At 42.3% G+C, this 14538-nt stretch overlaps 2 protein-coding genes across 2 annotated transcripts; one reads left to right on the top strand and one right to left on the bottom strand.

Moving 5' to 3' along the window:
- The first annotated feature begins 269 nt into the window (after window positions 1–269).
- On the top strand, window positions 270–4402 carry ddrgk1 (DDRGK domain containing 1). Its single transcript, XM_008279780.1, has 8 exons — window positions 270–435; window positions 1595–1747; window positions 2407–2531; window positions 2666–2767; window positions 2854–2976; window positions 3068–3106; window positions 3189–3294; window positions 3968–4402. Exons 1-8 carry the CDS (start codon window positions 348–350, stop codon window positions 4126–4128), a joined length of 897 nt encoding a protein of 298 aa, XP_008278002.1. The 5' UTR covers window positions 270–347; the 3' UTR covers window positions 4129–4402.
- A 1684-nt stretch (window positions 4403–6086) lies between these two features.
- Window positions 6087–14398, bottom strand: slc19a2 (solute carrier family 19 member 2). Its single transcript, XM_008279781.1, has 6 exons — window positions 14254–14398; window positions 11755–12303; window positions 11423–11669; window positions 11014–11206; window positions 10267–10408; window positions 6087–10157 (listed from the first exon to the last, which is right to left on the bottom strand). The coding sequence occupies exons 1-6, from the start codon at window positions 14374–14376 to the stop codon at window positions 9990–9992; spliced, it is 1422 nt and encodes a 473-aa protein (XP_008278003.1). The 5' UTR covers window positions 14377–14398; the 3' UTR covers window positions 6087–9989.
- Between the last annotated feature and the right edge of the window lie 140 nt (window positions 14399–14538).

Genomic DNA, 14538 nt, shown 5'->3' with positions numbered 1-14538 from the left:
AATAAAAAATAGGAGATGTAGGAGAGGTGGCGGTGAGCACCTGTAAACTTGCAACCTGCTTATAAACACACAAAATAGTAGGTTAAGAATATACCCAGTAATTAAACGTATTTAGTGTAGGATTTGCTGCATTGATGTGTTAAAATAATCCTATTTTAACACGATTTCCCAGAAGTAACTAAAACATCCGGTCCAGCAGGTGGCGGTGTGCAGCTTTTATTATGCTCCGCCGATAAACACAAAGAAGAAGAAGAAGCTGTGGCGATATACTGGCCTTAGCAATGAGCTGTAGAGTGAAATAGACGTGGAGAGTAATTTAATTTAGTGAAATACCTTACAGAACGGCTATGGATATTGCTTTGTATCTGATAGCGGCTGCTATCCTCATTGTCCTCCTCGTGTTTGCGGTGAAGGTCCGGAGGAAAACTGAGGAAGGTGAGAAGCCGTGAAACTAATTGTAGACAAGGGTAAGCTAATGTTAGCTGTTAGCACAACAGCTGTAGCTTTGACATAAGGTTTGTAGCGATAGTGTATTACGTTTTTAGGCATTCTGTGTTATCTGAACAAATATTTTGGAGATAAAAGGCTATACTGGTGATAAAAAGCTGTCAACTGTTTAGCTGAACTTGCTGAAATTGCATTGAATAGTTCAGTGCAATTTTAGGCAACGTCAGCTCACAGCTGTCAAACTGTCAGTAACTACGGAGGCTGCAGTGGGACATTCCAATGAGAAGTATATCTAAATAGTCTAGTCCAGGGGTGGGCAATCCTGGTCCTCGAGGGCCACAATCCTGCATGTTTTAGATGTTTCCCTCTTTCAACACACCCGATTCAAATGATCAGCTCATCATCAAGCTCTGCAGAAGCCTGATAACGATCCTGATCATTTGAATCAGGTGTGTTGGAGGAGGGAAGCATCTAAAACATGCAGGATTGTGGCCCTCAAGGACCAGGATTGCCCACCCCTGGTCTAGTCTGTGTAGTTCATCCACGTCATGATAACCAGGTGCTTCAGCAGAAAGCAACTGGACACGAAGAGAGCTCCAGTTGCCTTTTACAGAAGCACTTTGGACACATATACTGGACATATTCTGTGGTTGCATATCTGATCAGGAGTCAGAAAAGCTAAGAATGAAATGACTTTAGATGAGGAGGCTTAAGTAAGTATAATGCACCGCCCCTCGTTGTTTAATCCTTACTTATACCATGGTCCCACACAGCGAGCAAACACACAAAATATTTATTGAATTAATAGAACTTGCTAAAAATGCCACATTTTTTGGGACTATTTTATGCATATAATGCATGCCAGTTAGCCATAGAATCCTTGCTGACCATAGTATAACCACAAGCTATTCCATAAAACAATAACATGTTTTTTTTTTCTACTTGGAATTGTACTATATTAAAGGATAGAAGTGAATCTTGTTGAATTAAGGACATGGATACACAAGTCAGTCAACGACATGAGTGCCCAAACTCAGGTTGCTGACTGATAAAATTACCGTTTTTCGTTTTCAGTGTGTGGTCTTTGCATTCTTGACATATTTTATATGTGCTGTATGGTTATTAGTATGATATGTTTTGTGTTTAGCTGATGTGGAGCAGCGGAGGGATGTTGTCCGGGCAGCGGGGCCCCCTCAGCGGGCTGCAGAGGACCGGGGAGCCGGTATGCCTCGCAGGAGGAGGAACCTCGCCACCGCGATGGCTAACAGACGACCACAGAGAGAAGCACCTGTAGAACCCGGTAGACACCAGCATTTATTACAATCCTACACTTTCATTTAGCAGACACTTTTATCCAAAGCAACGTACATCTGAGAGCTGATACAACACAAGTAAGGATCTAGTCAGGAAAAAAAACAACCTAGATAAGTGCCATAGAACAAGTTAAAGTGTGTGAGGGCGTTGATGCCAATAGCAGGCTGTGTGGGAGGTAATGGTATTAGTCCTCTGCTGAGGCAAAGTTATGTTTTCAGTGCAGTTTGTTTGTCTGATTGTCAACAAGAACACACAAAAACTACCAGTCTGCATTTCAAGAAACTTTGCTGAGCAGTGGAATCAGGGCAAAAAAAAGAATTCTTCAAATTTTAGTGTGAATTTGGATTGCTTTGAAACTGCAAAATAGCTCTCTAAGTGCCTCTCTATTTTAACTTTCACACTTAAACCTTATATTAAATGTTTTGTAATGAGCTTTAAGCCTTGTGGTGCTACAGAAGTGCTCTACAAATCATAGTCCAGGTGGAAGGGAACATGTTTGTTTATTAAAAAATCATGTCATTTAAAAAAAAATTTCTTCAGTAGGAAAAAACTGGACTGTTCCCATCTCAATAGATGCAGTGTTAAGATAAAAGTATGCCATATGTAATGTCAAAGAATGTGTAATTAACGTGCTTTTGATTTCAGAGGAGGAACATGTAGAGGAAGAAGAGGGGGGGGGAGAGGCAGAGCAGCCGAACTTCCTGCCGAAGGTTGGAGCCAAGAAGCAGAAGAAGTTGGAGGAGAAACAGGCCAAGAAAGCCCAGAGAGAGGTGAGGCAGACACACTGCACACAAACTCTGAGCTGCTCTCTTTTACACTGTGTGGTCAAGTGTATGACAGTGAGACAGAGTTGGGAAGAAACTGTACATTATGCTGTCTTTTCCTGTTTTGTTTTTTATTTCAGGCGGAGATGGAAGAGAGGGAGGAGAGAAAGAGGATGCAAGAGCTGAGAGAACAGGAGCGACGGCAGGAGGAGGAGAAGGAGCGACTGCTGGAGCAGAGACAGGTGCAACATTCAGTTCGTTCAGCAGACTTTCCTCAGCGTGTGTTCGTACGAGGAGGTGCTGACATTCTGTGCTGCTGTTTATTCAGGAGGAGGAGGAGCGCCGAGCTAAAGAGGAGCAGGAGAGACGAGATGAAGAGGAGTACTTAAAACTCAAAGCGTCCTTTGTCATAGAGGACCAGGGAGAAGAGGAGCAGCTCTCTGAGGACCAGGTCAGATCACTGTTGTATTAACATCTACTTTCCTGCATCTTATGTCATATTAAATTAAAAAGAAAACATACTTTGTGTTTTTTTGTTTCAGTCACGCAGCCTGCTGCAAGAATTCATCCAGTACATCGAGGTGAGACTGACAGACTGTACACACCTCAGCCTGTAGTCCAGTATCTGAACACAGTGTATTAACAGTCACTTCTGTCCTGTAGTGCTCTAAGGTGGTTCTTCTGGAGGATTTGGCTTCTCACTTTGGAATGAGGACACAGGATGCTATCGCCAGACTGCAGGACCTGTTAGCTGAAGGTTCCCTCACAGGTTAGTGGCTGCTACTGATGAAGCTGCTCAGATGAAAGATAGAAATGTTCTTGTGTCTAAGCTCCTAAAGGCCTATAAAAAAGGAATTCTGTCCTGTAGTGGCATCGTCTCTGATACCTGTGAAGCAGCAGAATGACAGCTGTGGTTTTCCTGCATAGTTTGCACAGGAAATAGTGAAGCAATAGAGGCCAGACATGATGCTGTATCCAGTCATTAAAAGCAGCATGTTAGACTTGAAACATGTTTTTACAATCTTTGAAAAATGTCAATATTCAAACAGTTAAAAATGCCAGTCTTATCAAGTTCTAACTTTGTAATTGAGAGCGTTTGCTGCTCCTCTTTGTTATAGACAGTACACAACAGAAATGTCAAATGATTTAAAATTGCATCAAAGTCATAATGACAGCCTCTGTAGACGGCACCCAAGAAAAACACCTTGGCTTGCTCTTTAGTACAAAACTGCACAACTGAACTTTGCTAAATCACACGAGAAGAAGCTGATGTGTCCTGGAAGCTCATTCTTTGTTTAGCTCAGATGGATGTGATGTCATGGAGCTGCATGAGTGCAAAAGGTGTTGGGGAGCACTGGCAAAATTACAAACTGCACCACTTTCCAAAAACGAATGGACTCGACCGTATCTTTTACCATCTAACATGGTGTACTTTGCTGCAGGTGTGATTGATGACCGAGGGAAGTTTATCTCCATCACCCCAGAGGAGCTGGACTCAGTGGCTCAGTTCATCAGACAGAGAGGACGAGTCTCCATCACAGAGTTGGCTCAGGCCAGCAACTCTCTGATCAACCTGACGCCTGAGAGTCGCAGTGCCGCCTGACGGACACATGACCAGTCTGCTAGAGGAAGCTGAAGATTTAACTGAACTCAGGTCTGCGTGAGGATTTCCCTCAGCAGCAGGTGGAAAGACGTAACTGGACTGTTCATGTGATGTGATTATCTGTTACTCCACAGTAACAACATTTACCCGCAGGTGTCGGGCTTCATACGGATCACCTAAAATTTTAAAATAAACACAACTACAGAGTATCACATCTGTCAACATGCAACACAGTCACTCGATAATTTTTGTGAAAATAAAAGCCTGACATTTATATCTGTTTGACACTGTTCAATCTTTACTGTGACGGGATTCACGCTAGTTAATGCACACAAAGGCTGTGAGAGAATAAAATGTACAGAATTTGAGCGCAGACATCTTCACATGAGTCCATCTGCTTCAAGTTTCCAACAAGATGCAGTATTTGCGACTAGACCTCAGCTGCGATTGTTTTTAATCAGGTTAAAACTTTCTGATGAGGAGCAAAGTGTTGGCACTGAGCAAAAATCAAGAACAAACTACAGGACAATGATCACTGGTAATGAAGCATTCGGTTGCTTGTGTCAGTATTTGTGAAAACAGATGTTTAGCGTTTCAACCTCACCCAGAGTGCACTCTTCAGGCCAATAGATGGCAGCATTCTCAAGGTGATCCTGCTCATACACATACTACATTTTTCTTTATATCAGAGCCAAATTGTCACTGACTAAATCTAGTGAAGGAAGCATCATTTTGTATCCTATTTCTTGCATGTTTCCCTTCGTGCCCTACAAATATGCCCCCCCAAAATATATTTGGATACGACTATATAAAAAGATTCTGGAGCTTTACTCTTAAGACGTTACTGCTGTTTGTTGTTTTCAGTGTAGATGAAGCCTGTTGTGGGAACCTGAACCACATTTTCTAAACCAGAAAACACTTCAATTGTCCTGTAGAAGGAAGATTAAAGCTTTAAATCAACACACACACATACCAGTGTTCACCCACACAGGTGATTTCTGTCTGCTTGCATCAATTTTCAGGACTGTGGGTGTTTACTTATTGCACTGTTTCTGGACATGTTGCAGCATATGACAGTTTTCTAAAAGACTAATTGACTTGTTGGAGCAGCAAAGCAGGACTGAAGCATCTTAAATGTCATCAGCAGATAGGGGAAAGACAAGAAATGTGGGGAAAGAAGAACTTCTACTGATGATCTTGTCACAGAAATCAACATCTGGAAAAGCCAGAGAGTTTTGGAAACAAGTGCTGTGGACAGATACAGTTCAAACTGAGCTCTTTGCTACAGTTACCAAAGGTATGTTTGGAGGAATAAAAGGAGCAGCAAAAACAAACTCCCTGACAACTGTTCAGAGGGAGGAAGGATTGTGCTTTGTGTGGCAGCCAGTGGATCTGACAGAGGAAAGAATGGAGCTCACTAAATATCTGTAAAACCAGACGTCCTGCAGTCAGTGGAAGTGACAAAGATCTCAGAATCCACTGAGCTGCTTCAAGGAACAGGAGGAGAAAATCCCTGAAACTCCTAAACATGCTGAAGAACAGCCTGAAAACTCCTCTACAAAAAAAATACTTATTGTCAGTAGAGGTTTTATTTGCATCTTTTCGCTTCAAAAATCCACACAATGTGTAAATTGCCCAGGATGCCTGTTTGTTTTAGGCTGGTTGTGTTTCATTGAGAACATCATGCCTCTGAGAAGCTGTTGGGAGGCAGAACCCTGAGTGATTCAGGTGGTTCAGAACCAAACCGAGGCGCATTTATGGCCTTACTTATTTCCTGACTTCTTGTGTAAACCTTTCAGATATTTCCGGACACTGTGGGACTCATTTCCCGTAGCGAAACTTGTTTGTCGAGCTGGAACGGTGCATGCAGGCAGCATATTACATTTAATAGATGATGTTGATGACTTCTGTCGGTCTCAGTCAGAATCATGGCAGAAGAGTGAAAGTACTGCGGTCCAGAGGGTTGAGACACTTTATTTTATATGATGGGTTCAAGTGCTCACTCATGTATGCACTGAAATATCTCAACATTTGGAGAATAAAACTTGAGAAGTCTGGACTTTCTGAAGTGAATGAGTGAACAGTGGGATAGTTTCAAACATTTCATAACAATCATCATCATCTAGTGTCATCACTGTCGGCTGTTGTGGCCCACTGCATTCAAGGATTGTTAGAGTACACGCTGGACACTACATTTTCACTTTATATGAAAAGTACAAAGAGTGAATTCACACACAATGCAGTTCGTTTCCCACATTCAATCGCTAGACACTTGATATGAAGTCATTATTGTGTCCAACACCTACAAAAACAAACCACATTCCAACCTGCCTCAGCTTCTGCAGACTCCGATTTTAGCTGGAACTGTTAGTGTATTAACACATCAGACTGTTTATTCTGTCAAGAAAAACTGGATAAGTAGTGTTATTTAAAAAAAAGGTTTATTTCAAGATACACAGAATGATTATAAAATCACAAAAACAACCACAGATGTGACACAAAATGCATCATTATCAGGCAAAACAGTAGATTTCTTAATGACACTTTTTGCATAGACATTTTTTCAAGTGCCTCATGTTTGTGTGCGTATATTTTGTGGGGTGGGGGACATTAACACAAACGTTAAACAAATCTGTGCGTCTACCATCAACACACACCTCTCGGCAGGTAAACTATGCACTCAGTATTTCATGTTTGACCACGTCTGACAGCAGCGCAACCGCCTTCACCAAAATCTGGAATGGACACATCCGCACTAATCTAAGACACAGTTGACTGTAGGAGTCCACTGACATGTCAGAGGGTCAACGATCATCTGCTGAACTGTGACAGTCGCCACAGTTAAAAGTAGGAAACACACCTGAAACCTTCATGAGGAGAAAGTGGAGAGGCACAGTTTCACACAGTAAAGGCCAAAAGTCTGAAATCCATTCACTTATCAGCTCAGAGTTTTAAAAGTAGTGACAAATGTGCGTTTCTTGCAACTTAAATAAAAGCTTTTTCACTTTGAATTTCAACTGATTTCAGTATTCTGTGTACAGTATACAGTATTTTAGGCTTTGAGTGCATTAACCCTCTGAACCCCAAGCAGCGTCTGGGCGTTTTTAGCTCCCGTTTTTTGCGAATATTTAAATGAGACATGTAGAATAAGATGATTTTGATGGACCGTCATGATTTCAAGTTTAGACCGAGTTATTTTCCAGACAAAATTGCACATCACACATAGTTCTACAAAATGGAAAATCCAGTTGTTTCCATTTTTAACAGTTTCTCTGTCTGATAGATTGTAGATTTATTTTTTTAAATTTAAAGTTAACATGTCTTTCAAAGCTGCCGACAGATGTTCAGAGAGCTAATCTCATGACACTGATTTTAAAATGAATTAAGTGCATATAAATGTCTCAAACCAGTTGTGAAATGTGCTCAATCTGTGACCGTGGACATTTGGTCCTTGATAGGAAAACACATTTGCAAACATCATTTACTCTTGAACTGACTCAAGACACAACAGTCACGACTAATCTCTCTCAGCAGAGACCTTGACACTCACGCAGCTTTTATTCTGTCAGAAATCTCACCCTTCCAATCACTACGTCCTCTGAAAAGGCAAACAGTGTCATTTGGTGATTGTACCGCTAAACAAAAACTACCAGTACAGCAACACTTACAAAGCTGTTTTCAGTACTTTCCATTGATATGGAGTGACACATTCACTGTGTTGGATATCACTAAAAACTAGACACTGGAACAGCGCCTGGCTGCCTACTCAAGCTACAGACGGGTGACACATTAAAGGAAAAGGAGTCTCCGTTATGCTGTGGGGGTATTTTGCTGGTATCGTTTGGGTCCAGTTGCCCACCACCATCATCACCAAAACCACTTGCAAGATTGTTGTTCAGTCCCTCCAGTAGAGATCCAGACACCTGGACAATCAATGCCAAGGAGTGTTGAAGCTGTTCTGGCTTTCACGTTGGCTTTTCCTTTAATTTGTCCCCCGTCTGTACACATCTATAGATTACAGTACTCTAGGCAGGTACATTTACAGCAACATACTATATCTTAGAAGAACTGCAGGAATTTCTGGTGGATATTTGGCCCCGTCTGGATTTCTTCTAAATGAATTTGACTGACGCAAGACAATAGTTTGGTCGTTACTTTTACACTTAAAGAAATGTGGTGATATTCTACATTTTTTTCTCGTCAACAAGAGTTGAGCCGACACTAAACTGATCCTACTAACAAGTACCGTTGTATAAAACTCACACTAGCTTCAGTCACACTGGCTGACATGTTTCCTCACCGTCATGAACAAACAAGAAGTCTCCAACCAGCGCACTATTTTCTTTGAGTAAAATTTGACACAAACTACAACTGTTTTAGTAAATTACTTCTTTAAAAACTCAGAAATATAGTTTCATTTTTAAAGATTTACGTCGTCAGTGGGGATCAGTGAGCCTGGAGCTGAAAGCAACAGACAAAAGTACAGAAAACTAAACCAACACATTGATGCTTTTGGTTATTTTGATGGATTTGTTAACAAGAAACATATTTTCATTTTAAAAAACAAAACAAAACAAAAAAAACAAAGCAGCCCCATACATTTTTGACCATTTTAGGCACTTTCTCTAAACACAGTAACGGACCATTGAGCGGTAATGAACAGCTTGTACAGATATAAACACACAGGTTCAGATGAGTGATACTAATAAGCCTGATACTGACCCTGCTAATCAGTAAAAATACAACCAGTTTATGTCAGCGATTGTACAGTAGACAGTTTTTGTGCAGTTACACGAGGAACTAATGACACAAACATGTTCAACACTTTTCGGCTGGTGACAAATGTGGAGGAATAAGGAGCCATTGCTAAAGTTTATTTAACTTTGTTTACATCAGGTCTAAGGCATCAGCTTCAACAAGGTGGGAAATGACAGAAATGGATTTCCGTGCATTTATAAAGTGCATGTTGAAGACTTTTAACTGTGACCAGCAAAGCGTTGTTTTTTTTTTTTAAAGCTGCACTGACGGGCATTTTTTTTGCCCACATTCGATCAGAGTCGTTTTATATTTAGTATCTGCTGATGGAGCTGACGGCTCTGACTCTCTAATACAGTTCATAGAGCGTTGTCAGGGTTTGGCGAGTAAAATGTGCACCATGACAAAGTCTTCTGTGATGTTTAATGACCTCCGACAACCACCTGTTAAATCGTACCAGGGTCAATTAGCACAGTGCATCTCTCAGGATCTTGATTGGACCATCCATATTGCTTTTGTAATATTCATGCTAGGGCTATCATGCTTAAACAATTTTCTTAACCAAAAGTATGCAGCGTTACCATTCAGTAACTAATTAATCATTAGCATACACTCTACCATAAGCTGATTGAAGTATTTTTTACCCACAGACAGGTAACATCACTACAAAAACTATTCAGTGTTTAGAAACTACCTATCTGGAAGTATTTTTGGTACATTTCAGTCTCACTGCTCTCATGATTGTAGCTGGTTCTTGTTACAAAAGAGGTTGCCAGCAGCCACAGGCCTCTATTTTCTGCAAACTTATACACTCTGCGCTGCCAACCCAGCAAGTTATCATGCATCAAGGCTGTTTAGCTTGCAGCGGAGGTTTTATCTATGCAGCTTGTGTTTTTAAGCAGCAGGTGTATTAATAAGCGTTGGCAAATACACAGTGAGCAGCCTACAGTTAGTCTACAGACAGCAGCTATAGCCTCTACCTTCTGCTGTGTCACATTCTAGTCTGACACCACATGGCTGAAGAGATGACTGAAGCTCACCTTATGAAGTGTGCTCACCCACCTTTGGTGCGTTCGTATGCGAGAACTAATCACTGTGATTAAGTGCTATCTGCAAGAGTCTGCATCACTGCTCGGAGGAGAGTCTGATTCTGCTTCTGCTCGGCCGTTGGCCAGGGCCTCCTGCTCTGAGCGCCTCCTGGAGGCCAGTTTGCAAAGTCCAGCGAGGAGGAAGATCACAGAAATGACAGCAAAGTAGGTGCCATAGATGAGGAACTGAGGGGAAGAAACAAGACGACCAATCAAATCTACATTGCTGAAGCAGATGGGAGTGTACAGCTACCTCCATGTCTGCTGAGAACATTTGTAAGTTGTAGCTCCTCACCTGAGTGTAGACGTCGAGGCCGAGGCCGGCTGTGTCCACCACCACCACAGTGAGCAGAGTCTGAAGCAGCAGAGCCACGAAAGTGTTCACTCCAAACACCAGGGCGTATCGCTGCATGCTGAGACTGGTTGCAATCTGAAATCTGAGGAGTCACAAAGAAATAAGAATCCTCAAAGGATGCTTGGTAACCAGGAGAAATGTGTTAAAAAGGTTTTTTTTAAAAAAAGAAAAAAAAAAGCTGGTCAAAACACTGCTTCACTGATTTAAAAGAAACAAGAGAAAAGAAGAGAAAGAAAACAGTGAGGGAGAGCACAGCAGTCCCTCATGATCCACCGCTGCTGTTTATCTAAGCTCACATGTATTTATTGTTGGGGATTCAGCAGTGTTCCCACACTTGAAGAGCCTGGAGATGAATGTGCTTCTTACTGTGTAACTCACTTCAAACAGTTTGAACAAACAGCTCTAAAGGTTTAGACGTTACAATCACTGGTTTCTGCAATCTGGAGTACAGTTACACAAGTTTCCTGTTACTTAGTTGTCAGTGAAATGCACAACTAACAATGTACAGTAGATCAAGAGTGCCTGAAGAAAGTCTACCACCCAAAAACATTTTTAGCAACCTCTGAATTTTCCAGAATCATACTTGGTGTTCAAACTCAGGTTCACGTCCACCGCAGTGTTTGACACAATCAAGATAATGTCCTTCATTAATATAATTTAGTAAATAACGAGGGACTCTGTACTCACGTGGCCACCGTGATGAGCAGCATGTAAGTGGCTCTGAAGAGGACATATGAGCTGTAGCACAGCCAGATGTTGTTCAACGTGTCCATGACAAACACACAAACAGCCATCAGCAGAGAGAGCAGACACAAAGCCAGCTCCCCCCACAGAGCCCAGGACACCGACAGGCAGCCCACCAGCAGAGCAGCCAGAGCCCCTGTGGATCAGCACAACCACGGTCACAAAAGCTGCTCATTTTCCTGTTTTACTAAATATATTTAACTCAGCTGAGCAAACTTCTGACTATGTGATGGAGTCCAATGTATGGAGGAGGTTGACTAGCAGAGCTCCATTTTACAGCTAAGTCCATCCAGCGACACACTTGACTGAACCTAGTGCTCGGGATCATTGTTAAATGCAACAGCAGCCTCACCGAGCAGCGTGGACAGCGTCTCCACGTAGCCGTTGTAGATTTCATATTCCTTGGATGGACGAACATTCTCCCACAGAGCCTGAGCATAGTTCACGACCTGGAAGTAGCCGCAAGTGGCCAAAGCCCACCACAGCGACCAGGCCAGCAGAGGACGACACCTGTAGCACTGCACAAAGTCCTCAAACAACACCCGCAACACTTCCTTCAAACCGCTGCTGCGCCGCTCAGCCTCGGAGGGCCTGGATGTCTGCAAAGAGACACATGGCTACACGTTTTAACATGAAACTGTTCACAACCTTGGTTTTACCTGAATAAAGCAGCTCGTCACTCACTGTGGAGTTCAGAGGCACTTTGCTCTCTGAATCCTCCGCCTTCTCCATCTGCGAGCTGCTTCTGCTGCGTGGCTTGTCCTCTGCTGCTCCTGGACTCTTGTGGAAGAACAAACTCCTCTTGGGCATCGGGAGGAACCAGGGGGCGAAGAAGGCCACGGCGGCTGATGTCAGCGTAATGATGACAAGATGGAGCAGCTGAACTTTGGCCACAGAGAGCAGAAGCTGCCCGACCAGAGACCCGGCAGCTGATCCAAACAGGGTGATGCTGCGGCAGTAACCCGTCACTCTCTGGTACTGGTCCGGCTCCACCACGCTGTAGATGTACGAGTAGTAGGCCACGTCCGAAGCTGTGGCCAGTCCAAAGAAAAACTCCAGGAGCTGCATGGCCAGCATGCCCTCCGCCTTCCACAGCATAACATACGTGACAACTAAGCTGGTGGCCTGCAGCACCAGCACGGGCTTGTAGCAGAGGTAGTCTGTGACCAGGAAAATGGGGAACAGCAGCACTAAGTAGGAATACGTCCATATTGGATAGATTTCATTGACAACCTGCAGAAAACAGAAGATGTTTTTCAATTCCTCCAGTAACAATGGTGCTGTCTACAGAGCCAAAGTGCATTTGTTAAGAAAAACAACAAAAAAAAAAAACAGTAAGACAAGTAAAATGCATCAAACGCTTCAAATTTTAGTTTCCATTTGAAGGCTGTAGAGTTGTAGTTCTCCTGTTACCGTTTTCTTGGACTCAACACATTCTCTGGTATGGTTTTGTTGAAGATGGTAAAAATGAATTGGTGACGTTTCCCTCTGGTGCAGCAACTTTTTCTTGTAGTATTTTCTTATGGCTTTGTTCCAGAGAGTGACAACACAACTGACACATACCTGCATTGTACCAGTTATCTTTTTGTTCCTCATATTTGCGTTGCATCAGTTACAACCGTCAGCTGCTAGCTAGAAGGGAGCACAGCCACTCCTAGAACAAAACCTTTGTGGGTGTTTGGATGTGAACAAAGGAGTTAAAGCAGCATTAAAGGTAGACTAACAGCCCATATGGATGAATTAATTTATTATTTGATTACCTGCCCAGCCCTAGTCAGCTCTACTACACATTTCCTGAAACCAGTTTAAATTAAAATCAGTTTTTGTTGTGATAGTCAGAAATCTGCTCATTAATTTGCTTTATTTCCAGATTGTCGTGGGACAAAGGATGTATAGAGGACAGTAAGTGTAACTTTACTTTGCAGTGGTGACGCATTTAGTGCAAAAACACATTCATGGCTTTTTTTGCTTTGCTTTTCTAGGCCAGCTCAGAATTTGATGGAGGTAATTATTTGAGGATTAACAAGAAATCCGAAAGGATTCAGCCATTTTTCATGAGGGATTATTCTTTCTGAGGAAAGATTATGCTGCTGAAAACAGTCCTCATATTATGAAGCTGTCCTGTGACTGGGACACAATTCTGAAAACATGAACAGCGTGAACAGAAATATAGTGTTCAATATGGATTTGGGTATGTTGTCTGTCCGGCAGCCCAACACCTCTAATGCAGTACAACTTAGCAGTGCCACAAACCCAAATACACATGTCAAGCCAGTGTTCTGCCAAAAAGCGATCCTCTGCCAAGAACTGATCGCTGCCCGTGGGAGCAATTATCTTTGTGTATCTGGTTTATTTTACCAGCTCTGCATCCTACATTACAACCCATCCAGTTGTTTTCACCAGCTGAAATACTTTTCATACGCAGTTTTCCATCTGCCTCAAACTGACATATGATCATGTTATTATTTTACACTTAAAACCTATGTGTAAATCATGTTAATTGCAGTCTCGTCTCCAAATATGAACAAGGATATTAAACATACCAAACACACACAGTTTAAATATCAGGAATAACACTATAACACTGCCTAAAAACAAAAATGCCATGTCTGATTACACTGTAAACTACAAGAAATATTAAAATGTATCACCACAGACATAAATTCATGCTTATCTGCACAATTTGCGAACAAAATTTGGCTGTTCGACCCAAATAAAAGCAGCAGTAGATGGTTATAACCTGGACTACAATCAGTTTTAGTGACATGTATTAGCTGAAGTTGATGATCCAAAATTGAAATAACAGATATGGGCGTTATTTTGACAAGGGACACAGTAGACAGCCAGGTTTCACATTTATGAGCAGCTGGTATAGAGCAGCTTCCTGTTGCAGGCAGAGAACAATATTTGACAATTTAGAAAATGTCAACATTTGACTTCTGTTTATTTTGATTAAGAAGTTTGCTTTACGTCTCCGTTGCCCCAATATTTAATTATATGTAATGTTTTGGGTTTTTTTTCTTTTTAAGTCAAACACGCTGAAAAAAGAACTACACATTTTCTCAAGGCTAACAAAAACAATGCTGAAATTCAAACGTGTGTTACGACTGAAGTTCAGGTGATGCAAGGTGCCGCAGGCTGTCAGTGTTAGCATGCTAGCCGTTAGCACTGGAGCTAACTCACCTGAGTCTCCGTCAGGTTCTTGTCGGGGCCCATCAGGTAGGCGGTGAGGAAGGGCTCCGACGGCCGCAGGTTGGAGAAGAAGCCGTACACGCATAGCAGCGAAGTGGGGAAAACCATAGGCATGATGTACACAGCATGACCTCCACACACGGAATCACTATCTTCTTCTCTGGTGCTGCCGGTTTTATAGTGGTGGATACGGTCAGGTGCACCACCGCCCCCCGCTGGTCTGAATGTGGAACTGCAGCAGCTGTGGTAAACTTAATACAGCTTCTATCACATTTG

The sequence above is a fragment of the Stegastes partitus genome, unplaced genomic scaffold (genome assembly GCF_000690725.1).
Source record: "Stegastes partitus isolate 25-593 unplaced genomic scaffold, Stegastes_partitus-1.0.2 Scaffold170, whole genome shotgun sequence".
NCBI lineage: Eukaryota > Metazoa > Chordata > Actinopteri > Pomacentridae > Stegastes > Stegastes partitus.
The sequence above is the reverse complement of the archived record's forward strand: the minus strand, read 5'-3'. Positions and strand labels throughout refer to the sequence as shown.